Source organism: Equus przewalskii, chromosome 2, assembly GCF_037783145.1.
Source record: "Equus przewalskii isolate Varuska chromosome 2, EquPr2, whole genome shotgun sequence".
Taxonomy (NCBI): Eukaryota; Metazoa; Chordata; class Mammalia; order Perissodactyla; family Equidae; genus Equus; species Equus przewalskii.
In genome coordinates, this window is record NC_091832.1 from 4,766,972 (window position 1) to 4,791,152 (window position 24,181).

General features: G+C 46.4%; 1 protein-coding gene and 1 long non-coding RNA gene across 7 annotated transcripts; one reads left to right on the top strand and one right to left on the bottom strand.

Moving 5' to 3' along the window:
* Positions 1-1,614: 1,614 nt before the first annotated feature.
* TTC4 (tetratricopeptide repeat domain 4) lies at positions 1,615-23,667 on the bottom strand. Of its 6 annotated transcripts, none has more exons than XM_070609480.1 (11): positions 23,231-23,667; positions 22,711-22,828; positions 21,661-21,822; positions 18,323-18,400; positions 16,743-16,867; positions 10,746-10,832; positions 8,682-8,899; positions 7,989-8,070; positions 4,940-5,022; positions 2,786-2,879; positions 1,615-2,663 (listed from the first exon to the last, which is right to left on the bottom strand). In XM_070609480.1, the coding sequence occupies exons 1-11, from the start codon at positions 23,339-23,341 to the stop codon at positions 2,628-2,630; spliced, it is 1,194 nt and encodes a 397-aa protein (XP_070465581.1). In that variant the 5' UTR covers positions 23,342-23,667; the 3' UTR covers positions 1,615-2,627. The 6 variants fall into 6 exon arrangements, 5 of the variants coding, with proteins under 5 accessions (XP_070465581.1, XP_070465584.1, XP_070465583.1 ...); XM_070609483.1 differs by having other exon boundaries at positions 22,659-22,828; positions 23,231-23,453; XR_011537332.1 differs by lacking the exon at positions 7,989-8,070.
* Positions 8,898-12,866, top strand: LOC139081881 (uncharacterized). Its single transcript, XR_011537333.1, has 2 exons — positions 8,898-9,201; positions 12,508-12,866. It is a non-coding gene; the product is annotated as an uncharacterized lncRNA (long non-coding RNA).
* Positions 23,668-24,181: the final 514 nt, after the last annotated feature.

The window sequence follows — 24,181 nt, forward strand, 5'->3', positions numbered from 1 at the left end:
GCAGCAGCGGGGCCATGAGCTCTCAGTAAGTGGGGCAGGGTGAACTCGGCACCACCTGGAGCCTCAAGCCGGCTGGGAAATGCCGACTGAGCCAGGAACCATTGAGGGGTAGGGGCGGGGCTGGGGGGCATGTGCGGCCTTCAGGGACCCCTGCTCCCCGCCCCAGCCAAATTCTAGTCCTAACCTCCACAGGCCCGCTCGGAAGTCTGTGCCTGTTCCACTCTCCCGAGAACTAAAGAGGATGGCAGAGGTCAGAGGCAGCGGAAGCAGGGGAGGCCTGGAGCCTTCCTGGAGGAGGTGTAAGCCAGCCACGTTAAGCTTAAGCCTGGGAATGCGGTTGCTGATGCTTGTGTGCCTGCAAGTGAGGCTTTGGAACAGGACTGATTTATTGTTTTTCACTCATCAGTTCCTTCATTCGTTCATTCATCCGTCCACTCGGCATGCTCACACTCAGCTCCCACGGGGTCAGGCCTGGGCACTCAGACAAATCCCCTGGCGCCTGCGCACTGAGAGCCTGCCACCTGGAAGGTCTAGTGCAGCGTTTCTCAAGCTCAGCATTTTCGACAGTTTGAGCAGGTAACTCTGTTGGGGCTGTCCTGTGCACTGTAGATGTGTAGCAGCATCTCTGGCCTCTACCCACTAGATGCCAGTAGCACCCCACCGTGTTCTGACAGCCAGAAATGTCTCTAGACATTGACAGGTGTCCCCTGGGTGCACCGTTGCCCCTGGTTGAGAATCACTGGTCTAGTGCTACTGGTCTGCAGAGATGTGCCCCTGGGGATAGTTCACCGGAGTTAAGAGCTAGTCACTGAGTAATTATGTGCCAGGCACTGGACTGAGCGCTTGGCATACAGCATGTGCACAGAGGTGCCCTGGAGGAGCCTATGAGGGGGGTACAGTGAATCACTGTCCAGATGGAGGAGGCTCCAAGCAGCAGGCTCTTACTCAGGCACAGCAAGTCAGCGGCCACCAGGCCCCACTCTGGTCTAACAGTCTAAGTCTCTCTTCTCGCCTTCCCACTTCTGCCCCACCCTAGCTAGAGGGAGGAGCAGGGACTGCAGGGAAGGTGGAGCGGAAGCTGGCGGATGACCCAGCCTGCCTGCCAGGAGCCTTCTGAGGGCTGTGTGATGAGGAGGAAGGTCATTTAACAACCCTTGTCAGGTGTGCATATTTCGAATGTACAACTCACTCTCATGTGATATCTCACCCCAGCCTCAGTGTCCAGGAAGGGGGCAGGGAATGAGTCTGTGTCACAGATGAGTCCGGTGGCACTCCGGAACCTGCTTTGCCCTGTGACAGTGAGGTTGGCTGCTCCAGGGAACCCTGCAGTGTGTGCTAGGGTTGTTGTAACGAAACGTCAGGCCTCTTACACAAAGTGCTGAGTTCTTACAAAGAGATCCAAGCGAGGAGTCTAGCTGGGGAGTGAGAGAGAGTGGCCTCAGTATGGCCTAAGCCAGGCTTAGGATGGAGGCTGGACTTCTGTTTGCTGCCACAAGCCACAGGCAGGGACCTGCAGCTGGAAGGACAGCTGCATGGTTTGTATAAATATTCCACAGCAAATTGCCCTTCAAAGACAATGAAGCACACAGCACAAAACCCCAAATGAGTCCATCGTAAGGACAGCAGCTGGTTCCAGTTTAATGATGTATTAGTTAGCTTTGCTATAGTAACCAGCTCCAAATCTCAGTGCTTATTACTACAACAAACACTTATTTCTCATTCATGGTACAATCAATGGCTGCAGGCCAGCCGCATCAGCTCTGCTCCACGTGTCTTACCATTCTGGCACAGAGGCTGAAGGAACAGCCCCTATCTGGGAAGTAGGTTCTCATGGCAGAGGGGAAAGAGCACTCTGGCCCCTCGAGCTTCTGTGTGGACACGTCTGCTCACGCCCCCTCTGTCAGGAGCAGGGAAGTGCGTTCCTCCCTGGGGAGGGCGGGCACTGCCAGGAGTCCTTTGGCTCCAGGTAAGGATGCATAAAGTCCTCTAGGAAGGAGGGGCAAACAGCTGCAGACAAAAATAGAACCTACAACAATGACAGCATGCAAAAAGATTTTCCAGTTTAAAAGGCACAAAATCCTAAAATGTGAAAACTGGAGAGGAACTCAGAGTCCACTGTCCACGTCTGTCACAGTTCTCCATACTGCAGAGATCAAGAAAACTGGCAAACTTTTTAGGGGTTCTGGAAGATCCCAGTTTGTAGGCTTTACGGCTGCAGAGCCAGGACCCGGCTCTCCTCACCCCAAGGCACCTGCAGCATCCCCACGGAGCAGCCTCTGTGCTCGTGGAGTGCCTGGAGGCCGGGGGCTCTTCAGTGCCCTAAAATGACACGTGTGGTTTGCGGGCATGTGCGGCTGGAGGGGCAGCTTCTCTAAGGCCTCTAACTCCACAAAGGTTCAGAACCGTGTCACTGGACCCTGCCTCTGGCCACAGGCCAGTGAGTTCCTCGGGTCAGGTGCTGCGGAACTGCAGCAGACGGTCCCTTCGGAGATGGAGGTTTGTGGTTAACGCAGCTCACAGTGAGTCCCAGGATGTCATGACCGAGAAACGGAGTTTTGTATCAGAGGAGGAGAGTGAAGACCAGCTGGACTCAGCACTTTGACCCGAAGGGCGGCAGTTCAGGGAAGTCAGCAGCTCCTGCCCAACCACGATGCGAGGAAGGACTGTCCCCAGGGTGACAGAAATAAGAGTCTGTCCAGCTGATTTATGCTGGATTCCAGGCAGAGGAGGGTGAGGGAGGAGATCCAGGGGGCCTGGCTCCCACAGCCTGGCTCCGTCACTTTACCTGGTGTACCTTTCTCCCCTGGAGATAATTCCTACAGAAAGGAGAGGATCCTACGCAGACCAAAAATGCCGGGGTCAGGGCTTTTACAAAGTACCTGAAGTGAATACAACAAAGAGAGGGATTAACTGAATTGCAATCTTAATCATCCATGGACCTTCCCAACAACACTCAAGGTGAAGCTTTGGATGCGAGTCAACATTAAAAGGCAAGTTTGGCACATTTATTTGGTTGATTGTTTATAAATCTGGCAGATTAGCATGACCCTCTCCCCCTTACAACCTAGCCAGAACCTTTGGGACAGTCCCCCAGCATCACATGCATCCATGGCTAAACATGAAATAAAACTACAAGAACATGCTGTCATTCACTTATTCAACAATGAGTGTCCACAGTAAGACAGGCCCTGTGCTGAAAGCAGAGATTAAAAACAAACAAAAACCACTGTCCCTGCTCTCATGTCTTGGGGGAGGGAGATAAATAATCGATTAATGATAGCAAGGCACAACTGTAGAAGCATTTGTGTGGCACAGTGTTAGTCCAAGGGGCATGCTTCTCTCTAAGGGAAAGGCTTCCTGGAAGATGCCATGTCTGAGCTTGACTTTAATTTGGAAAGGGGCAGTGAAGGGGCATGGGGAGCAAAAGCCACAAGGTGCAGGTCACCAGGGCGTTTGCTGCTGTTGGGGAATAAAGCAAACAGAGAGGGGTAGCCTGGAGAGGTGGGCAAGGCCTTGGCCTCCCAGGTTGAGGGGTGTCAGCATTACCCAGGGGACTTGGAGCTGGACAGGGGCCTGTAATTTGGCTCCACCCAGTTCAGGATCTGAAGCTGCCAGAACCCTGTCCTGGGTAGCCTCTTGCCGTGCTAGTCATTTAAAACATAATCACTCCCAACAGCATTTGCATTTTCTGAGAAGCATGAAATTGTTTTTCCTCCACAGGTCAATCTGCTTTCTGTTTAGATTTCTCCCCCATCTTTCTGGAGATGGGGAAGAGTGGACCTCAGGCCCTTCAAGAATTCTGGGTAATTTGCCAACAATGAGAAAATGAACAGCTACAACTCTGTCTATAAACTAGAAGGGAGATTTGGGGCCAGAAAAAAACACTGCCAAGAGAAGTCATTGATCATATCTGAAGAAATCTTCACCTCCAACCTGCCAGGCCAAAGCAGAAGCCTCTAGACCAGCTGGACACCCTCACCGAGTCAGTCACCACATCACCAATTCCCCTCCAGTCTGCCTCCTAAACCACTCTCCAATCGATCCCCCACTTCAGGCCTCACCATCAAATAGTACACTTAAAATCTGTACATTACTTGTAAATTTTACCTAAATGAACACCCTCTGTGGCTCCACACACCACCATCAGGAGCGAGTTCACATCCTCAGCAGGGCATTCGAGGCCTTCACGCATGGCCCTAACTTAGCTCTCCAGCCTCATGCCCATCACACCCAGCACCCTCGGTCCCCTAACACACTGGGCTCTTAGCCGACATACAGAGCATCTGCTTTGCTCAAAGCTTAGGGAAAAGCTGTCCAAGACTCAACTTATAAATTTACTGAGGGCACTCCCTTATAGTCCAGGACACCTCAAAGCTGAAGAAAGAGACCACGACCAAATCTACTGACTGCCACCACTACTAACAAAGATGCCCTCTTACAGGAGGTCAGCCCTTCACGGTTTACAAGAGCACTTCAACTTCTCTCTCATTGGCACTCAAATACCTGAGAAGTATGTAGGCAAGAGCTATTAGTCCCACTCTAGAGGTGAGGAAACAGCCCCAGGGAGGGAGTATGTGCTTGGAGTCACACAGCCAGTAAAGGATGGTGTCTGACTTCAAGAACCAGTGCTCTTTCCACATAATATTGGGGACACAAGCATAGGAGGGCAATCCCAGCTGTCTTCAGGTACAAAAGTCAGGCAGCTTTTCCCTTCTCAGCCCAGCCCTGTCCAGTTCTCCCAGTCTGAGGGTGTCATGGCTGCAGTGCAAACACTGCAACCTGTTTGGCTAACCGCCCGGGCGAATCTCCATGGCTGCCGTCTCACTCAGTTTTGTGTCCAGGGCAGAGGGAGGGGCAACCAATCAGCAGTGGCATGAGAAGCTGGCTGTATCCCTGAGATGGTGCCTGCGCATCACTCAGCCCCAGGAAGGTGACTCACCTGGGGTGCTGCAGCACTCGCAGCAAGGTGCTCTTGGGAGGCACCTGGTACAGTTCTGCCCTGTCCTCATCCTCAAAGTAGACCTGCAAGATGAACAGAGGAGCAGGAGTCAGATATAAATACGGGGCTTCGGTAGCACTAGGCACATTGAGGCCAAGTCTAGGGAGAAGTTAAAGAGAGGCAACTGTTATTAGTCGAATGCCTCCTTACAGAGCTGTGCAGTATAAAGCACTCAGTCCTCCCCATGACACTAAGAAAGATATTACAGCTCCATTTTCCAAAGATAGAACCAAGGCTCAGAGAAAGGAAATAACTCACCAAAAAAGCCCCACTAGTAAACAAGAGGAGCCAAGACTCAAGCCCAGGCCTATGAGCTTTTCCACCCCTAACAGTTTGGTCCTAGAGCCATTAGGTGTGGGGGAAGAAATCCAGGATGGCCCAGAGCAGGGGAAGAATCCGACCAGGGTGAGAAGGATGTCCAGGCAGGGGACAGCCCTGTGCAGGTGTCCAAGCCCAAGCAGGGTGAGGAAGATGTCTGCACAAGAGGGCTGCAGGGGGGTGAGTTGTGTCAGAGCCCGGCCAGTGGAGGAGGGTATCCTCATGGGGGCCGGCCAGTCTAAGCAGGGTGAGAAGGGCTCCCTTGTAAGATAGCTGTCCAGGGCGGGTATGTGAGCCCATGTGGGGTGAGGAGGGTGTCCATGCTTGCGGACAGCTGATAGGGGGTGTCGGGGCCCAACCAGGGTGAGGAGGGCAACCACTCATGGCAGGGCGTGGCCTGTTGGGGAGTGAGAACCCAAGCAGGATGAGGAGGATGTTCAGGCAGGGTGGTTGAGCAATGTGGGGTGTCAGAGTGTGCATAGGATGAGGACGGAACCCATGCTGGGGCAGGAGCCTGATGTGAGAGTCAAGAGGCCAAGTAGGGTGAGGACGGTTCCCTGTGGGAGACGGGACAGTGGTGTTGACAGGAGGAGAATTAAATATAGGGGGAGTGATCAAACTAACAAATATATGAAGAATAGAAGCCACTGTTACAAATAGAAAAAGGGAGAAAATAGATCCTGTGGTGTTGGATTAGAATTGGAAATGTCAGTGAGACCTCATGTTTTCTCTCTCTTTCTCTCTCTCTCTCTCACACTCACTCACACGCACACACGCACACACACACACACACACGGCACTGGAGCAGTGAGCACCCCCCCCCCCCGCCCCTATACTTATGAATACACCTATTGCACAGATCTTGGTTCTAAATACCATTTTCCATGAGAAAGAACCAGGACTCCTTGGGAAAAAATAGCTGATTCCAGAGCTGGGGCAAGGGAAGCACAATTTGCCAGAAAGCAAGGAAGTGCGTAAAAAATGAAGACAAGTCAAAAGGACACAGAAACAAGTTTGAAGGGATTTCCATTGGCCAAAGCTGGGCTAATCTGAGCATAACATAATCATAGTAATAGATTATAACTCAATGAATCAAACAGGAAACCATAAATCCACTGATATAGATATAAATAAATGATTATGTTGAAGGCCTGATGAACAATGGGACATTTATATCATTTCAAAGCAGCTCCCTATAAAATACTAATTACAAAGGGGCAGAGAGTAACTTTACAGTAGAGAAGCCTGGCAGACCCCACCTCAATCAGGTGATCAAAGTGAACATTGTCAGTTATGGGACAGATTGAAATCATGCACCTGATAGGCTGCAACAAGAACGCAGCAATACTTCTGTGATGTTCCAGTCAAATATGCATAATCCAGATCTAGTCATGAGGAAACACAAGACAAACCCGCACTGATGGACTTTACACAAAATAACTCGTCTGTAGACCACCAGCTCTGGGGGGCTCACAGTTAAGACTGGGCACTCTCACCACCGGGGCCCACGTTCACTTCTGGTCAGGGAACCACACCACCGGTCTGTCTGCTGTCAACTGTGGCGGCTACGTCTTGTGATGCTGAGAGCTGTGCTACAAACCCCAGCAGGGTCACCCATGGTGGGTGGCTTTCAGCAGAGCTTCCAGACTAAGGCAGATTAGGAAGACGGACCTGGCCACCCACTGCCAAAAAATTGGCCATGAAAACCCTATGAAGAGCAGTGGAGTGCTGTCTGATATAACACTAGAAGGGGAGAGGATGGTGCAAAAAGACCAGGCTGGGTTCTGCTCTGCCGTACACAGGGGCGCCAGGAGTCAGCATCAACCTGATGGCACTAACAAAATCTTCAAAAATGTTGAGATCAAGAAAGTCGAGGAAAGACTTAAGAAACTCTTCCATCGCCTGAAGGAGACTAAAGGGACATGACCAACAAGTACAAAACAAAGTAGGATTCTCGACAGGTCGCCTTGCCATAAAGAGCATTCCTGGGACAATTTGTGAAACGGAATGAAGTCTGAGGATTAGATGGTACTTAGTGTATCAACATTAATTTCCTAATTCTGATGGTCGACTGGGATTGTGAAGGAAAATGTCCTCGTTTGTAGGAAACAGACAGTAAAGTATTCAAGGGTGATGGGGCATCAGCTGGCATCATACTCTCAAATGGTTAGAAGACAAATTCTTTGCACTGTGAGTTGTGATTATTTTCTTTTAAATCCCAACAATAGAATATTATTCAGCCTTAAAAAGGAAGGATTTCCTGACACGTTACAACATGGATGAACCTCGAAGACCTTTTGCTAAGTGAAATAACCTAGACACAAAAGGACAAATACTGTATGATGCCATTTAGATGAGGTACCTAGAGTAGTCAGATTCACAGAGACACAAAGAGTGTTGGTTGCCGGGGCAGGGAGAGGGGAAATGGGGAGTTAGTTTAATGGGTATAGAGTTTCGGTTTGAGATGATGAAATGGAGAGGGATGGTGCTGATGGATGCACAACAATGTGAACGTACTTAATGTTACTGAACTGTGACTTTAAAAATGGTTAAAATGTAAATGTAAAATTTATGTTCTGTATATTTTACCACAATTTTTTTTTAAAGGCAGTGAAACCTTGCCCCCCAACCAAAAAAATCCCATAGAGGAACACAATAAAACTTCTCTTACCTCTAAATTATCAGGGCAATATTTTTGCTCTAAGTCCCAACAGGGCGTTTCACCAAACATCACCATTAGATGATCAATAAACCTATAGATATAACATGTACTTTCTGGGTATCAATAACTCATGATCGCTCTATTTTCCCACATCACAGTCCCCAGACACGAATTCACAGAGACATCAAGAATGTATAAAACATGAAATGCAGGCTTAAGCCATTTTGGCAACAGTGCCCAAAATGTATGTTATCACTTGTCCTATTAGGGCATAATACTTTTTTCTAAGCTGACACAGGCTTAACAACATTCCTTACATTTAGCCACATTTTAAGCATTAACTCTATGAAATCAGACATTAAAATTGCTGGTTATATTTTTTCTAATATACACTTCGGTACTTTGCATGTACTACCTGCATGATTTCCCATCTCCCAGAGCTGTGTACCAGTGCTGGACAAACCCTGGACTGTGGTGTTTACTGACTAGCCCAGTCAGCATGATGGTGAGACTTGTGTCCGTCACTGCAGAGCTAGTCAGTAAAGGGAGCAATCAGCTGCCCAACAGATTATACCAACCAGACTGTGAAACCCTCCAAACCGTTCTCTTCCCTCCTCAACCAAAAGTCCACCTGTCCCTCCTGCCAAGACAGCAGAGAAAGAGCATGCAAGCAAGAGCAGAGGGCTCTTGGGAAGTAAGTACCTGGAGTCCTCGTGAAAAGCTGAGATGAAGTCCGACTGGGTGTACTCTGGGTACAGAAAAAGCACAGGCCAGCTCAATCTGCCCTGGTCATCTACACTCAGCCTGGCTCCACAGGGGTTCCCAGAGCTAAGCCCATCCAGGAAAAGCTCACCAGGACACTCTGAGGCCGAATCTTCATCCTCACCGGCAGCTTCCGAGACTAACTTGATGTTCCTAGCCTGGGTTAAAGACAGAAACGCACACACAGCCCCTTACTGTGTGGAAGGATGCAAACCCATTTCACCAAAACAGGGAAACTCTAACTCAGCCAGCTCCCTGAGGGCCAGCTCTACACGTGATGCACCTGCGACGACCCTGAGGCCTGGCACACCGCTGGTGTCGCTCTGGTTTAACCAACCTTCACCAAACATCTATCACGTGCTAGACTGTGTCACAGAGACGAGCGAGATGTGGTTCCTGCCCTCAAGCCCCTGCTCGTGGTCTAGTGGGGAGACAGCTCTGGAAATAAGTACCACATAAGGTAAGAAGTGGAGCTGTGGAACTGCGGACGATGAATAGTGAATTTAGCCTTGGGGCTGCAGGCCAACCAGGGCATGCCAGGCCTTGAACAACTTTGAAAGGCAGAGAAATAAAGGTGTGGGGAGGGTGGAAGGGCATTCCACCCCAAGGAACAGCATGTGCAAAGGCATTGAAAAGATCAAGAGGGTGGTGTGTACAAAAATGGCAAATGTTTCAGTTTAGCTAGGACATGGAATATTAAAAATAATGCACACTGACTTAATCTTGACTGCCTCGTAAAAATAAGGATAAATCAAAGGTCTGAATAGTAGTCACCTCTTATGTGTGTGGAGGTTCCTAAGCTAGCAAATGAGGGGAAAGTTACATGCAATCAAAATTACCGCTGACTGCGATCTCCTAAATCAGGGGTTGGCAAACTTCTCCTTTAAGGGTCAGGTAAGAAATATTTTAGGCTTTGTGAGCCAAATGGTCTCTGTTGAAATCAACTACTCAACTCTGCCATTGTAGTGTGAAAACGGCCACAGGTAACAGCGAAGCCAACAGGCAGGGCTGTGATCCACTGGCTGCAGTTTGCTGACCCTTGCTTTTATATTTTCACCAGCGGTAAAATATAGTAGGTGTGGCTTTGTGTAGACTATGGAGAGTGATTCTTATGTACACTGAAGCTTGAGATGTTAGACTGAAGGAGAAAACAAAAATAAGGTCTGTATGCAAATGTCTGGGCAATCCAATATTGTACATTTTAGAAAATGGCCAAATCCCTCACTGTGAATGAGGATTCGATGGAGAATCTAGTGTATTCCATTCTGTTTAATCTGTTAATATGTGTTAACAGATTGCTCGTTGTGGGGAGGACTAGTGGAGAGCATCTTAGTACTGCAAAGTTCTCAGTCAACAAGGAACTTAAATGGGTGCATAAGTTAGCTCCACAGAGACTGAAACCAAGAAGCTACCCCACAATCCCCTGGCAGGTGCTAGCTCCCTTGTGAGGACCAAGCAAGCCAGGCTCAACAGGAGACTTGCTGGGTACTCAGGTAAAAGCAAGACTTGGATCAGACTGCACTCATTTAGAATGCAGAGACGAGAGGGAAGGGGAGGTAGAATTTCGTTGCTGTTGTTATAGGCAGAGAAGCAACATCCTAAAACGTCAGACTTCCTCAGGATGCAGCATGACAGTGGCTAGGAACAAGGGCCTGGCTCTGACACACATTAGCTCTGAGAGGTTTCTTCGCCTGTCTGAGACTTCGTCACCATCCAGCAAAACACGAGCAAGAAGACCTACCTGCCTCAGAAGGCGACTGTGAGATTAAGTGATGCCTGACCGTACCAAGTATTCAGCGTAGGTTCCCTGAGACCAACACATGCACACCCGTGGGAGAGCTGACTGAACCCAGGGGTCCGGCTCCAGAGCCCCTTCTTCATACCGCTTCACCGAAGCAGACGAACAAATTCATTCAGGTAAAGCAGCCCAAGAAAGGTTCCCAAGAGGCTTCAGGACTAGTGGATTTAACAAGAACTGTGAGGGCCTACGGTCTGAGAACTCACCTTGACAGCCTGGAGTAAAGCCTCATTCTGATTCTGCTCCTTCTTTTCTTTCACTTTTGCTTTCCTTATATCCCTCTGTTCAGTTCGCTGGAAATGAAGTTCAGGTGCATCAGCTCTAGAGAACCTGCTTCCTATTCCGTTACACCAGCCTGTGCCTAAAAGACCATCTCCGGTCTCCATCCAACCCAGCCTCCCGCGTCAAGGGATACCAGGGGCCGGATTCAGTTCAATAAATACTTACTTAAAAAGCGCATGTCTGGGCGCCAGGACCGGTGGCAGCAGAAATTTAAAAATCTATAGATCCTGTACCCAAGGAGCTCAGTCTACCGAGGGGGACAGACAAGTAAAAGGTCACGTGTTACCCAGGTGGTGAGAACCGAGAGGTATAAAACAGCGGAGGGAACAACTGATTCTGCCCCTCTGAGGAGGGGCTTTAGCTAGACAAGGAAGATTCCACCGGATGAAGGAGAAAGGACATTCTCAGTAGAGGGACTGACATCAGGGCCCATGGGGCATTTCAACTTCTCTGGTGTGGCTGGGGTACAGAAAAATACACTGGAAAAACCCAGCGCAAGACCTTCTCAGAGGCTCTGCCTTTTGCACAATTAAAATCCATGAGAGAAAAGTACCATCAGTCTCCTGAGCCTGGCAGAAATGTAATGGAGATTTCCTTTTCCTGCTAATCTCCTCAAAAGCAGCTGATCCTGCTCTTACCCTCAGGACTGTGGACTAAAGGGGTCAGCAAACTTTTTCTGTAAAGGGCCAGATAGTAAATATTTTAGGCCTTGCAGACCATATATGGTCTCTGTTGCATATTATCTGGTTTTGTTTGTTGTTTATAACCCTTTAAAAAGGGGGAAAACTTTCTTAGTTCACAGAACATGCAAAAACAGGCCACAAGCTGGATTTGGCCTGTGGGTCAGTTTGCTGACACCTGCCCCAAAATATAGCACCAACCACTCCTCATTCTTCCCATGAAAGCCCCAAAAAGGCTAACACAGATTTTTTTCCCTTGTGAACCAAGTCCATCCTTTCAGGGAAACAATGACTGATAATCCTTGGCCATTCTTTCTCCATTCCAGTCTGCCAAGAGCTGCAAAACCCCTTCCCGCCGTCAGGACGTTTGACTGCTCTCTCAAGAGCATGCCACCCAACGGACACTGCTAGACTATGTCCAATTCTGCCTTCACAGTTGAGCTGCGCCCAACCAGTGCCTGGTCCACACTAGAAAACAATTAAGATGGATGATTAAGGATGACTTGGGCTCTGTCCCAAGTTGCTTTCACTGATTTACAGGATGCAAGTGGGTGGATGTGGCTTCCTGCTTACCTGAAGTTTGGGGTCTTGGCAGCCCACATAAAGTGGAATAAAGGCAGGAGGATCCCTGAACTGTGGAGTTTGCTGCCCTTTTTTCCAAAAATCATCAACTTTGTTGAAGTATAATTTACAGATTTTAAGTGGACAGTTCAATGAGTTTTGGCACACGTGTACCAAGTACCCAGCACTCCAACCAAGACAGAGAACACTTCTACCCCCTCGACTGTCGCCACACGCCCCTTTGCAGTCAACCCTCCTCCCAACCCATCACTGATGAGTTTTTCTTTTTGTTGCCAAGTAATATTCCATCATATGAATATACCACATTTTTGCTTATCTTTTTTCCTATTGTTGGATACAAGGGCTTTTCTGGGTTATTATGAATAAATAGGCTACGAACATTCTTATACACGTTCTTTTATAAACGTGTTTTCATTTTTCTTAGGTAAATACCTAGGAGTGAAATTGCTGGGTCACAGGACAGCTGTATGAAATTGTCAAATTGATTTCCAAAGTGGCTGTACCATTTTCCATCCCGCTGGTAATGTATGAGAGTTCCAGTTGCTCCACATCTTCGCCAATATTTGGTCTTGACAGTCTTGTGAACTGGGATCCTGATGAGGTTTATTTGCATTTCCCTGAAGTCTAACAATAATGTGCATAATTTTATGTGCTTATTGTAAATCTTCTTTTGAGAACTGTCTGTTCACTTCTGCCACATTAAAATTTTTTCATATTGAATAGATTTATGTATTCTGGATACAAATCCTGTTAGATATATGTATTAAAAATATTTTCCCATTCCGTGGCTTGCCTTTTAATCTTAGCGATGTCTTTTATAGAATAGAAATTGTTTAGTTTTGACTAAGTCCTATTTATCAATAATTTTGTCTTTTAGGATTAGTATATATTTTACTTTTTTTAATTAAAGTGAAATTCACATGACATAAAATTAACCATTTTAAAGTATACAATTCAGTGGCATTTAGTACATTCACTATATTGTACAACTATCGCCTCTATCTAGTTCCAAGGATTTTCAACGCCCTAAAAGGAAACCCCAAGCCCATTAAGCAGTCACTCCACATTTCCCCATTTCCCCAGCCCCTGGCAACCACTAATGTGTTTTCTGACTCCATAGATTTACCTATTTTGGCTGTTTCATATATATAGGATCATACAATAAGTGATCTTTTATATCTGTCTTCTTTCACTTAGCATAGGGTTTTTGAGGTTCATCTACATTATAACATGTATCAGTATTTCATTCCTTTTTATGGCTGAATAATATTCCGTTGCATGGATTTCCCACATTTTATCTATCATCAGTTGACAGACATTTTGATTTTTTTCCCACTTCTTGGCCATTATGAACAGTGTTAACATGAACATTCATGTGTAAGTATTTGTTTACATACTTGTTTTCTTTTGGGTATATACCTGGGAGTCAAAGTGCTAGGTCATATGATAATTCTATGGTTAATTTTTTGAGGAATTGTCAAACTGTTTTCCATAGTGGCTGCGCCATTTTACATTCCCACCAGCAACATATGAGGGTTTCATCATTTCAATCACATCATCATGAACATTGTTATTTTCCTTTTTAAAAAAATTACAGCCATCCTAGTGAGTGTAAAATAGTATCTCATTGTGGTTTTGATTTACATTTCCCTAATGACTAATGATGTTAACCACCTTTCATGTGTTTGTTGGTCATTTGTGTATCATCTTTGAAGAAATGTCTATTCAGATCCTTTGCCCATTTAAAAAATTAGGTTGTCTTTTAATTACTGAGATGTTAAGAGTTCTTTATATATCCTAGATAAAAGTACCTTAACAGATAGATGATTTACAAGTATTTTCTCCTATTCTGTGGGTTCTCTTTTCACTTTCTCAATGGTGTCCTTTGAAGCATAAAAGTTTTTACTGTCGATGACGTCCAGTTTATCTTTTTCCTTTTTTTTCTTTTTGAGGAAGATTAGCCCTGAGCTAACTACTGCCAATCCTCCTCCTTTTGCTGAGGAAGACTGGCCCTGAGCTAACATCCATGCCCATCTTCCTCTACTTTATACATTGGATGCCTGCCACAGCATGGCTTTTTGCCAAATGGTGCCATGTCCACACCCGGGACCCGAACCAGCAAACCCCGGGCCGCTGAGAAGCGGAACGTGCACACTTAACCACTGCGCCACTGGGCCAGCCCCCTACTTTTTCTTTTGTTGTTTGTGCTTTTTGTGTCATAGCTAAGAAACCATTGCCCAATCCAAGGTCATGAAGATTTATGCCGATGTTTTCTTCTAAGAGTTTTATAGTTTTACCTCTTACACTTAGGTCTTTGATCCATTTTGAGGTAACTTTTGTATATAGTATGAGGTAGGAGTCCAAGTTCATTCTTTTGCATATGGGATGCAGTTGTCCCAGAATCATTTGTTTAAGACTATTCCTTCACCATTGACCCTTGATGAGAATCAATCATCTGTAAATGTGAGAGTTTGTTTCTGAGCTCTCAATTCTATTAACACTTATCTATATGTCTATTCTTATGTCAGTACCATGTCTTGACTGCTATGGCTTTGTAGTAAGATGTGAAAGTGGGAAGTGTGAGTCCTCTTTTTGTTTTTCAGGATTATTTTGGCTATTCTGAGTCCCTTGAATTTTCATATGAATATTAGAATCAGCTTGCCAATATTTCTACAAAGAATCCAGTTGGAATTTTGATGCAGATTGTGTTGAATCTGTACATCAATTTGGGGAGTACTGTCATCTTAACAATATTAAGATCTGATCCATAAACGTGGGATATCTTCCCATTTATTTAGGTTTAATTTCTTTCAACAATGTTTGGTATTTTCAGAGTAAAGTTTTATGCTACTTGTGTTAAATTTATTCCTAAGTATTTTATTCTTTTTGATGCTATTGTAAATAGAATTATTTTCTTAATTTCACATTTGGAATATTCATTAAGTATCTATGGGAGACAACTGATTTTTTTACACTGATGTATCCCACCAGCCTGCTGAACTAATTTATTAGTTCCAGTAGTTTTTCGTGGCTTCCTTAGGATTTTCTATATACAAGATCATATCATTTGCCAATGGAGAGTTTTACTTCTTCCTCTACTTCAGTTTTTGAAGAAGAGGTTTGCTGGACATAGAATTCTTGGTTGACAGTCCTTTTGTTTCAGCACTGAATTTCTTTCATCCACTGCCTTTTGGCTCCCATGTTTTCTGATGAGGACTCAGCTGTTAATTCATCAAGGATCTCTTATATGTGAAGAGTCTCTTCTCTCTTGATGTTTTTAAGATTCTCTTCTGTGTCTCTGACTTTCAACAGTTATGATGATGATGTGTCTGGGTGTAGATTTAAGTATACCCTACTTAGAGTTTTATTAAGCTTCTTGGAAGAGTAGATTACTGTTTTTCATCCAGTCTGGGAAGCCTTTGACTGTCGTTTCTTCAAGTGTTCTTTTGCCCCTTTCTCACTCTCCTCTCCTGAGACTCCCATTATGCTTATGATGATATGCTTGATGGCATCCCACAGGTCTCTCGGTCTCTCTTCATCTTTCTTTATTCTTTTTTCTTTCTGTTCCTCAGACTGGGTAATCATAACTGACCTATCTTCAGAGTTCTGCTGTTGAGCCCTTCAGTGAATTTTTCATTTCAGTTATTGTACTTTTCGACTACAGAATTTTTTTTTTTTTGAGGAAGATTAGCCCTGAGCCAACTGCTGCCAATCCTCCTCTTTTCGCTGAGGAAGACTGGCCCTGAGCTAACATCCGTGCCCATCTTCCTCTACTTTATATGTGGGATGCCTGCCACAGCATGGCTTGACAGGAGGTGCCATGTTCGCACCCAGGATCCGAACAAGCGAACCCCGGGCCGCCAAAGCAGAATGTGTGCACTTAGCTGTGCCACCGGGCCGGCTCCCAGAATTTCTATTTAGTTCCTTTTTACAATTTTTCTTCAGTGATATTCCCTACTTGATGAGACATCATTCTCATATATATGTATTTTTTTAGTTCTTTAGACATTGTTTCCTTTTGTTCGTAGAACAGATTTAAAGCAGGTAGTTTAAAGTCTTTGTCTTGTAAATCCCATGTCTGCAGTCCCTCAGGGACAGTTTCTGTTGATTTTTTTTCCCTGTGTATGGGCCATAGTTTCTTGTTTTTTTGCATGCCTTGTAATTTTTTGTTGAAAACTGTTGTTGAGGTATGCATATGTTCACTAATTTCAAAGAGGGGACTGAGTTTCAGAAACATCAGGAAGTTGCTCAAGATTATACAGTTCTGCTTTCTCCTGTCTGGAATGTTCCTCTCCTCACCTCCATCCCCCGCCTGAACTGAGTAAACTCCTGCTGAGTCTTCAAGGGATTAGACTCAGGCATCACCTCTTTCCCCAAAGCTTCTCTGCCACCCCAGCTCTGCCCTGCTCTTAGCCAGGGCAGTGTCGGATAGCACTACTACACACACTATATTCTTGCTTGCCTCTGTCACATTATAACTATTTATTTACATGTTTGTTTACCTGTCTGTGTCTCCGGAGTTCCAAGGGTAGGGACTGGTTTGGGTTTTGTTTTTAAAGAAGAAAAAATTTACAGTGACCCAAAAGACACAATCTGGGGAATGCTAATTAATTAATGCTAATTAACAAATGCCAACTGGCTACTATTTCTGTCACCAACCTTCAACTTGTCTGCTTTAGCCCTCATTTCCAGAAGCTTCTTCTCTTTGGCATCTATCTGCAGCCCCTCATCGCACCAGTTCACAGCCTCGGCAAAGTTTTTCAGTTCCAGATGGCATAAGGCACCTGCAGAACCCAGAACCCTTAGAATCCACGGACAACAGGCATGAAAAGAACCCTACGTGAGCAGGAGCCCCACTCCTACCAACTACCAGGCAGCACCCTGAAGGAAAAACAGATGATACAGCCCCTTGTGCTGCATTCCCCAGACAAGGAAGAATACTTTTTGTATCTTAGATCCAAAAGCTCTCTAGGGCCCATTCAGCTCAAAACTCCTGTAAGCCTCCCTGGCATTAAGGACTCTTAAAGTACGGAAGGCTACAGCTTAATGGCACAGTACAGGCTCGGGAATCAGACAGATCTGGGCTGGAAATCTGGCTCTGTCATTTACTAACGAGACATTAGACAAAGAACTGAGCATCTCTGAGCTTCAGGTTCCTCATCTGCAAACAAGAAGAAAAAAGCCCATCTCAGATAATTTTTTTAAATGAGAAGAAAAGGCAGAATTTTCCTCAGGCATTCCTCAAACAGTGGCAAGAGCAAAGACGTCGGGTCTCTCCTAGAATCAATCTGATGGTTCCAGGGTTGAGCTGCCTCTCCTTTAATCATGTTCATTTTTTCTCCAGTTAGCCTCTTTAGGTTTTCCACAGAAATTCAAAATATCAGAACTGCATGAGCTTAGATGTCAACAGAATCCAACCTCAGAGATGAGCAAACTGATACAGAGAGTGGGTGTCTCGCCAAGGTCACAGGGTAAGGTAAAACTGACTATTCAGTTAAGGATTACATACTTCCAGCCTGCGGCCAAATCCATCGGACTACACTCAATTTACTTGCCAATCTCTGTTCAGTATCTTCTTTCCCTATAGCGGAGGGACTGGGCTCTACTTACCCACCCCAACCATGAGTACCTAAAGAAGCCGAACTTTTATAAAGCATTTTAAGTTGGTCCATGGGGATACAGGAAAGATTAATATGTGATGAATAAATTAAAGTTCGCGAAGCACCTTAGAGCTTCCCAAAGAAAAGGTGAAGGATAAAAGTAATAAAAGTACTATTATTACATCGAAAGGTCACACTACAAAACAAAAAATAATCTGGGAACATCTCAGCATCAGAGTTATCAGCAAAGGTCCCATGACTTATCTGTTAATTAACATTAACATGGCATTTGACGATCTTGCCTTCCAATCAGCTAATCTGGAAAAAAAATTAGAATGTGGCTTTTCGAACTGCTTTATTTTAATTAACTTTATTCTTTATTAATTTAAAACGAGGAGTTTAAATTTCTCTACAAATTCTTAAAACACAAAGGGTTAGATTATTCTCCAGAGAATTCTTTTAAAAATGGCATATCGCTGTTGATAAGGACCAAGAACTTAATACCAAGACTGCAAAACTAAGGTGACTTCATTAGTATCTCAGCACCTTAATATCAAAGCTTAAAAGGTCTCCACTTGTGGTGCAGCGAGTGCCAACTTCTCCATAATGACAATCATACTGTAGTTCTACAAGACTTACCTCTTACTATGGCTTTGAGGTGGCAGGGTTTGAGCTTTCTGGCAGCAGTCACATCATTGAGAGCAGAACGCAAATTGCCTAACAAAACACCATTTAGTAAAAGAGAGAAGAGTGTGGAGTCAGAATATTTCCAAAATTTTGTGTGTAAACACAAAGACACTCTTGTACAGTCTTGGAGAAATATAAATCAGAGCAACAGTTTTTAGAAAAAAATATAGCTGTACTCAAGAGCCTTAGAAATGTTTATAACATCAGGCAACCCACAGAACAACTATAAATGGCTAGCACATGAAAGATGCTCGGCATCACTAATAATAAGAGAAATTAACACGAAACTGGTAAAAATTAAAGACAGATAATATCCAGCATTGGTGAAGATATGGAAAAAGGGCACTCTAAGGGTAAATTAAGAGAGCAAATTAGCATGCACTTTGTGCACACACTTTGACCCAAGAATATTCTTCTAAAAATTTATCCTTAAAAAAACTTGCACAGGGGCTGGCCCCGTGGCCGAGTGGTTAAGTTCGCGCGGTCCGCTGCAGGCGGCCCAGTGTTTCATTGGTTCGAATCCTGGGCTCGGACATGACACTGCTCATCAAACCACACTGAGGCAGCGTCCCACGTGCCACAACTAGAAGGACCCACAACGAAGAATGTACAACTATGTACCAGGGGGCTTTGGGGAGAAAAAGGAAAAAATAAAAAAAAAAATCTTTAAAAAAAAAAAAAACTTGCACAAATTTGCAGGAATAAATGTAACAGCATATTAATGGCAGCATGACTTTTAACTGTGAAAAGCTGGAGGTAACCGAAATATCCTCAATTTAGTAATGATTAAATAAATGATGGTAAATCCATACTATTGAATACTATGCAGCCATTAAAAAGAGTAAGACAGATCTGCATGTAAAAGGCTTGACAGAATGTCTTTGCTATACTGTTTGCACTGGTGGTTCAATATGTATAGAAGCCTATTTTTCTAAAACAAACCAATCTAAATATACAGACACATATGTGGGTGTAGGTGCATTTTAAAAAGGGTGCATTCATACACACTGGTTATCCAAACTAGAAGGGCATCAGGTAGACTGTCACTTTCTAGTTTATACTGTAAATATTACTTAACAGTTTGGTATTTACCCATTCATTTCACTTCTAAAACTCTAGCCCAGGAGTCAGCAAAATTTTTCTGTAAATGGCCCTATAGTAAATATTTTAGGCTTTACAGGACACATATGATCTGTTACACATTCTTCTTTGTTAGTTTTACAATCCTTTAAAAATGTAAAAAGCATTTTTAGATCACAGGAGGCCAGGGATCCAGATGTGGCCTATGAGCCAGTTTGTTAAATCTGCTTTAGCCTAAGAATAATCAGAATTATTAGGACAACATTATCACTAACTTTGTTTATTTTGCCTAAACAAACCTAAAAGCAGCTATTTACTCAACAATGTATAGAATGCTAAAGCAAATAGTGTAAACACTGGTATGTCCATATAATGCAATTTTATGTAGCTACTAAAACAGTATTCACAATTTGAATGACAAGTGAAATTATTTGTTATAAAATTAAGTGAAAAGAACTGAATACAAAATTGGATGAACAGCATTATCTTAACTACGGAAAAAAATGCACATAAAAGAGATCCAAAGACTTCTAGTTAAAGGTGACAGACTGAACACATGCATTTAACTCAACCCCCACCACATTCATCCTTCCCCCCAAAAAAAGCCATAAACCCACAGACAAGAAGAATGACAACATAGAACACATTTTAAAGCCGGAAAACAAAAGGACAAAGGCTAACTGACTAATCAGGCTTGAGAAAACTGAATTCTCAGCCAGCAGAGGAAAAGCCCCAAAGCTACCAAGCTGTACTGCAGACCCTACAAAGTACTCAGGACTAAGGAACTGCCAGCACCAAGGACCTCTGGAAATGTGGGGACAGGCGTCTCCCATGCAGTGCACTTTGAATCAAACCTGATTCTGCATCCTAATCCTAGCACTGTGCACCCTCAATTCATTTTACTAGATTTACTACATTTGACTAGTTTCTTACTCTGCTGACTAGGGATAAAGCTATGAGGTCAGGAGGAATATCAAATGTGAAAGTGCTTTTTAAGTCAAACCAGTGACTCATCATTTAAGGAATGGCTCTGATTATGATGCATCTCCTCCTCTGGTATCGCACACACACGGTTTTTTCTTGCAAGGTGCTTTTGGTCTTAGGAGCCCTATACATGACATTCTCTAAGTTCCCCAAGGAAAGGAACTACGTAGCTCTTGTTCACAGTACAGTGCCCAGCACAGAACAAGACCTCCGTCTGTCTGCTGAATGAAGAAAGCATATTCCTCCAGAAGTTGGAGGGCTGGGTTTCTAGTCCAGGTTCTGGCACTAAGCAAAGGGTCCCTGTCTGGGCCTATGTAAGATGAGGGGCTTGGTCAGCCCAAACAATCTCTGAAGTTCCATCCTACTTTTCCCTTTTAGAACTTTGCAATGAAACAGACTAAAGGAGAAAACAGTTGAAGCAGACTATGGTTGAAGAGAAACTCTGCTCAAATGGTGACGAGTCCCAAGAGACTCATCCCAGCGAGACCACAGGGCTATTCTCTACCAGCCCCTCAGAAATGCTTGAGGCCATTCGCAGGTCCTCTCTAACCCCTGTGATAAGAAACAAGGGTCTAACATGACCAAGACTAGTCACCAGTAATGCCACCAAAGAACCAGTGTTTCCCAAAGTCACATCTGCAGAACAGTCCTGCACGTTAAGAAGTGTTGCTTGAAGAGGAGGCTTACAAAACTTGAGAATCACAGGGTCAAGTCCTTCGCTGTGGGTTTGCTCAGCATCCTGACCATACTAATGTGCACTGCAAATCTGCAACAAAAAGCCGCACTCTCCAAGCTTACTCGTCCCAAGAATATCTTTTACTTCAAGGGTCACACAGACTACTCTTGGAGAAATTCTCCCTTAGATTAATATAGTTTCTCTCACACAAAGATCTCAAACCCTTCTAGCATCCTTGGGAAGAGGGTAAAGAGTCCAGAAAAAAAAAATTTGAGAGAGCAGAAGCATTTGGGCTCAAAAATCCCAGATCATACCAACTCATGTATTAAGATATTTGATGTCACTCATTTGGTTCAGATAGAATTCTACCATGTATCTGGTTTCCCTTTTCACCAAGTCTACCTGGAAGATCAGAGTTCAATTAAACTATCCTAGGTTCTGGGATCAGCAGGTCCTCCTCCTCTGACACTCTCAAAGCCTCCACTAGCCATCATAAAGGCTTTCATCACAAATTAATTCTTTAGAAAGCACAAAGTAATGGCATAATTACCCAGGTAGTACTGTGCTGCTGCCCGGTTGGTATAAAGGACAGCATTCAAATCAGGGTCTGCACATTTCTTCTTTAATCCTTCAGTGTATGAAATCACAGCTTTTTTATAGTCTTTTTCTTTAAAGTAATCATTGCCCTCATCTTTATAGGTCTTGGCCTGTTCTGCAAAGAAGAGAAGAAACAATCACTATTTTCTGTTTTTTAAAAGGCTCATTAAAAATATTCTAAATCAGGGGCCGGGCTGTGGCTGAGTGGTTAAGTTTCCCCACTCCCCGGCTGGGTCCCAGGGTTTTGCTGGTTCGGATCCTGGGCACAGACATGGCACCACTCAAGAGGTCACTCTGGGGCAGCATCCCACATACCACAACTAGAAAGATCCACAACTAGAATGTTCAACTATGTACTGGGGGGATCTGGGAGAAAAAGCAGGAAAAAAAATATTCTAAGTCATGCAATAATGTAATATATGATAAACCAATTAGAAGAAACCAGTAGGGACGGAAAACTCAAAAAATTAATGCTATAAAACTGGGCATCAACGTGGAGAAACAAAGTCACGCGTACTTAATGCTACAATCAATTCCAAATATCTTACAAGGTAAATTATTAAGTGATTACAAAAAAAAAAAAAGGCATAAAGGAAAAATACATTTATCCTAGCTCTTAAGGAAAGGACTTTTTTTTTTAGTTACTGAAAAAATAGGGCGAAATTATACTTCTTCTGCTTCTGTTATTCTATTCCCTGGAATGCAAATTCCCGTCCTCCCCCAGTAAAAACCTACAGATTGTTAAGATTCAGTTCCAATGCCCGTCCACCGCGAGCCCACTCCCGCCCGCCTGGCGCCGGCCCTCGTCACCCGCGTCTGTCCGGCGCTCTGGAGGGCAGTCTTGGCCACCCCTCCCAGGGCCTGGCATTAGACACCCCAAGGCGCGCACGCGGCCGCCGCGACCCGAGCCCAGGCGAACTTCTTGTTACCAACGAGAATCTTGCGACTCACTCGACCTCAATCCAGTGGAGACAGAAATGAACGCGGGAGTCGCGGAAGGTACCTTCTGGAGATCGCTCCTCATCGAAAATAATGGACTGGAGGCAGGCCAGGTCAGGGTTCTCCCGCGGGTCAACCTCGGACGGCGCTTGCTTCATGAAGAGCGGGATCTTTGCAAATTCCTGCACGTTAAGAGAATGAACTAGACCCACAGGATTGTCCGTTCCATAGGCCCAGCTCCGTGTCTCCACCAAAGCTTCCCGGCAACTCCTCACGACCGGCTCTCTCCCCGGCCAGGCCTCCGTGTCCCGCCCGTCGGCGGAGAGCGACCTCTCAGAGGCCGTCGGTCCCCGCGTTCCCACAAGAACGGCCCACCCACCAGGCCCCAAGCGCTCTCCGTTCCCGGCCCGCGACCCGCCCCCTCGGTCGCCGCCCCGGCGCTGCTGCCGCGAGGGCCACTCCGCAAGCGGGGACGCGCTCCGAGGAGCCCCGGGTCAGAGCCGGCGGTGGGGGGACGCGGCCCGTCCGACTCCACAGCCCACGCTCGCAGGCGCGGCGGCCGCGCTGGCGGACCCGGCGCCCACCTCCTCCCACTGGTCCTCGCGGAAGCCGCCGCGGTAAGGCTGGCTGCGGAACTTCTCCAGGAATGCGTCCATGGCTTCGTCGCCGGCGGCGTCCGGCGCTGGCTGCTCCATGGAGCCCCTCGACCCTCCGGCCACGGCCCCGGCGCCGAGAACAGCGCGGCAACTTCCGGCGGCGCGGGCGCGCCTCGCTCAACCCTCCGGGCGGCGCAGGCGCGCGCGCCTCGAGTTCCGCGCTGCCGGAGACCAGGCCGGCCGGGTTCCGCCGCGCCCCGCCCCCACGCCTCTGGGCTGGGTGAACCCCGCGCCCCGCAGGGCCCCGCCGTCGCTTGCTTCTCTCTTCCGTCCCGCTCGCCGTCCCGCGTTTCCTGAGCTCCGGCCGCGGCGGCCGGGCGCACTGTGCCGGGCGAGCTGCCAGGGCTGGTCAGGCAGCGGCGGGAGCCGGGGCGAAAGGTGCACAGCGATGGCGCAGGCGTCCCAGCAAAGGAGGAGCCGGCTCGGCGGGGTGGCGGGAGCAGCGGCCCGGGGACGGGCGGGCTGGGGCCGGGAGAGGCGAGCGGAAAGCAAGGGCCGGGGTGGTGGCCGCGCGCGACCCTGAGGACGTGGGGCTCGCAGATCGCCCGGGAGCGTTCGGGCCTGGGGGACAGGAGTGCTGTGATCCGACGTGCCTGGTTCTGGGGTCAGCCGGCCCCGACCCCCACCGCTGAGAGGAAGCAAGGTCCCGGGGCCCGTGTGCCTTCCTGCAGCCACTGGGTTACCCAGCAAGTGGCCGTGGGGCCCTGCATTGGGGGCTACAGCCTTGGGGAGCCCACAGTCCGTCCTAGAAGAAAAGACGGGCCGCAGACCAGTCTAAACCGGGCTGGTCACAGTCCCACAGTGGAGGCCCGGAGGAGCGGGTGTTCTCTGGGGGTTCAGAGAGGTTTCACAGAGGAGGGGATGCCGAGCTGACGGCAG

Coding starts and splice junctions, on each gene's coding strand:
- TTC4 (XM_070609480.1), bottom strand. CDS start 23,341: ATGGAGCAGCCAGCGCCGGACGCCGCCGGCGACGAAGCCATGGACGCA. Junction 22,829..23,230: donor GCGAGGACCAGTGGGAGGAG/GTGGGCGCCGGG, acceptor CTTAACGTGCAG/GAATTTGCAAAGATCCCGCT. Junction 18,401..21,660: donor AGCAGCACAGTACTACCTGG/GTAATTATGCCA, acceptor GTGTTTTGTTAG/GCAATTTGCGTTCTGCTCTC.